We start from the raw sequence: 3,348 nt of genomic DNA, 5'->3' as shown, positions 1-3,348 counted from the left end.
GGAGTTATTGGATGTAGAGATGATATAACCAATTTTTGACAGCAAATGGGTCAGCCCAGTTCAAGTTGTACCCAAGAAGGCTGGAGTGACAGTGGTAGAGAACAAAAAAGGAGAGTTGGTTCCAAATCGGGTTGAGAACGGATGGCGTGTTAGTATTGACTACAAAAAATTAAATGCAACCACTCGGAAAGATCATTTTCCTCTCCCATTCATAGATCAGATACTAGAGAGGCTTGCTGGAAAATCCCACTAAGGATGAGCAGTTTGTCCCAAATCCCGATCTCGTACCGATACCGAACTGTACCGAATTTAAAACTATGGGACGGTACTTGGTACTCCAAATACATGAAATTCGAGAATCGGTACCGTCGGTATCGGTACTAGTACTGAAAATTGGTACCATTCCCGATACTGGTACCTGTGTTATTAATTCGGTTCAGTACTCGGGATTGACTTTCGACCCAATTTGGTTTTCGGGAAATTGGGAACGGTACAGGTCGGTACCGGTTCCATTCCACGCTCATCCCTAAATCCCACTACTGCTGCTTGGATGGATTTTCAGGTTTCCATCAGATTCTCGTTGCTCCAGAAGACTAAGAGAAAATGACTTTCACTTGCCCTTTCGGGACATTCGCGTATAAGTGTATGCCCTTTGGACTCTGCAACGCGCCTGCTACCTTTCAAAGGTGTATGGTTAGTATATTTTCTGAGTATGTCGAAAATACCATAGAAGTCTTCATGAATGATTTTACCATCTATGGAGACTCCTTTGATATTTGTTTGAAAAATCTCACAAAAGTTTTACAAAGATGTATAGAAATTGACTTGGTCTTAAATTTTGAAAAATGTTACTTTATGGTTGACCAAGGTCTGATTCTTGGACATATTGTTTTAAAAAGAGGCTTGGAAGTCGATAAAGCAAAAATAGATGTTATAAAGAGCTTACCCTACCCGAAGAATGTTCAGGAAGTGCGTTCCTTTCTTGGCCATGCAGGGTTTTACAGGAGGTTTATAAAAGTTTTTTCAAAGATATTAGTTCCCATGTGCCAGTTATTGCAAAAAGATGCTGGATTTGACTTCAATAAAGATTGCAAGAAGGCTTTTGATGTGCTGAAAAATCTTCTTACTTCTACCCCCATCATTCAGCACTTAGATTGGAGTTTACCATTCAAGATAATGTGTGATGCTAGTAACACTGTTGTTGGAGCTGTTCTAGGACAAAGAAAAGACCGGGTTCGCCACGTTATATGTTATGCATCAAAAACTTTGGATAATGCCTAAGCAAATTAATCCACCACAGAAAAAGAGTTGTTGTCAATCGTTTTTGCGTTGGAAAAATTTAGACAATATTTGTTAGGCACAAAAGTTATAATCTTTTCTGATCACGCAGCTATCCAGTACCTTCTTGCCAAAAAATATTCAAAGCCAAGGTTGATTAGATGGATTTTGCTGCTACAGGAGTTTGATATAGAGATCAGGGACAAAAGTGGTAGAGTAAATTTGGTAGCTAATCATTTGAGTCGACTCACTCTACCGAAAGACCCGACACCGATCTGTGAAACATTTCCTGATGAGCATCTAGTCACTGTTCAAAACCCTCCTTGGTTTGCTGATATAATGAACTACTTGGTCTCCAGAGAACTCCCTTAAGATCTTACCCGTTCCCAGAAAGATAAAATAAAGAAGGAGGCGAAAAGATATGTTTGGGACAAACCGTATTTATAGAAACACTGTGTTGATCATGTGATTAGAAGATGTGTGCCTCAAGATGAAGTCAAGGAAATTCTGAATTTCTGCCATTCAGAAGCTTGTGGAGGGCATTATGGTCCACAACGAACCGCACGTAAGGTCTTGGACATCGGTATTTATTGGCCTCATATTTTCCGTGACTCTTTTCTATTTTTCAAAACTTGTGAACGGTGCCAAATGACTGGGTCTTTGACATCTCGTAATCAAATGCCACTTACTCCAATCTTGGTATGTGAAATCTTTGACGTTTGGGGTATAAATTTCATGGGTCCGTTTCCGCCATCTTTTGGGTTTGTGTACATCTTACTTGCTGTGGATTATGTGTCCAAATGGGTTGAGGCAAAAGCTACACGAACAGACGATGCCAAGGTTGTAGTTGATTTTTTCAAGACAAATATATTTGCTAGGTTTGGGACACCAAAGGCCATTATTAGTGACCAGGGAACGCATTTCTGCAACCGCACCCTCGAAGCAGTCCTAAAGAAATATGGTGTCACACATCGAGTATCCACAACATATCGCCCGTAAACCAACGGGCAGGCTGGAGCTTCAAACAGACAGATCAAGGGCATTATAGAGAAAACCATCACTCCAATCAAGAAAGATTGGAGTATTCGATTGGATGATGCGTTATGGGCTCACTGAACAGCATACAAAACTTCTATCGTTATGTCACCATATAGAATTGTTTTTGACAAACCTTGTCGATTACCAGTTGAATTGGAGCATCGAGAATATTGGGATGTAAAAAAGTTGAGCATGAGTATAAATGAATCTACTAAGAAAAGAAGATTAGATATCCAAGAGTTAGAAGAAATCAGGAATGATGCTTACGAGAACGAAGCAATGTATAAGAAGAAGACGAAAGCGTTTCACAACAAGATGATCTCGCGAAAGGTATTCACGACCGGTCAAAAGGTACTCTTATATCACTCTCGGTTCAAACTCATTTCTGGTAGATTAAGGTCTCGTTGGGTGGGACCTTTTGTTGTTATTAACGTGTTTGATCTTGGTGCCATAGAAATTAAGAGTGAACAAACAGGAAATATTTTTAAGGTAAATGGTCATCGTCTCAAACCATTTTATGAATGGTTTCAAGTTACAAATAAAGAATTGGAGGTAGTCGAGGTCCCGACTTACCACAATTGAGGAAACCAAGTAACAATGTCGAACCAACGACAGTAAAAATGGGCAGCCTACCGGGAGGCAACCCGGGCCGTTGTTTGGTTTCGTTTTATTTTGCAACTTCTTTTTAATTTGTGTATGTTTTTAGCTACTTAGGTCGTCCCTTTTTAACTGAATCGTGTTTTTAAAGTAAAAAGGAACAAAGATAATTTGAAAAAGTTGAAAAAACGTAGTTTTGGTGGAACCTATGATCGCAATGTATGATTTCTTTAGTCAAGGTCATCATCGAGGTTTCTTTTGGAACAGTTTTCACGAAAAAGCGAACCTGTGATCGCAGGTCCAATACATGCGATCGCATGTATCCATTTTTTTTACCAGCAACACTTTTGAACAATTAAAAAATCAATTAAAGCATATTTTTTCAAACCTGCGATCGCATGTATCAAGTTTTGTCTATTTTGCCGTTATCTACCT

The 3,348-nt window shown here is 39.3% G+C and overlaps 1 protein-coding gene across 1 annotated transcript; it reads left to right on the top strand.

Moving 5' to 3' along the window:
• Nucleotides 1–2,418: 2,418 nt before the first annotated feature.
• On the top strand, nucleotides 2,419–2,898 carry LOC145039255 (uncharacterized). The gene has a single exon (XM_078987332.1). It carries the CDS (start codon nucleotides 2,419–2,421, stop codon nucleotides 2,896–2,898), a length of 480 nt encoding a protein of 159 aa, XP_078843458.1.
• Nucleotides 2,899–3,348: the final 450 nt, after the last annotated feature.

Source organism: Lactuca saligna, chromosome 4 (genome assembly GCF_052625555.1).
Source record: "Lactuca saligna cultivar CGN05327 chromosome 4, ASM5262555v1, whole genome shotgun sequence".
Lineage (NCBI taxonomy): Eukaryota > Viridiplantae > Streptophyta > Magnoliopsida > Asterales > Asteraceae > Lactuca > Lactuca saligna.
This window is presented reverse-complemented; position numbering and strand designations above follow the sequence as displayed.

Bases quoted from the DNA above. Each gene is read 5' to 3' on its own strand.
- LOC145039255 (XM_078987332.1), top strand. From the start codon at position 2,419: ATGTCACCATATAGAATTGTTTTTGACAAACCTTGTCGATTACCAGTT.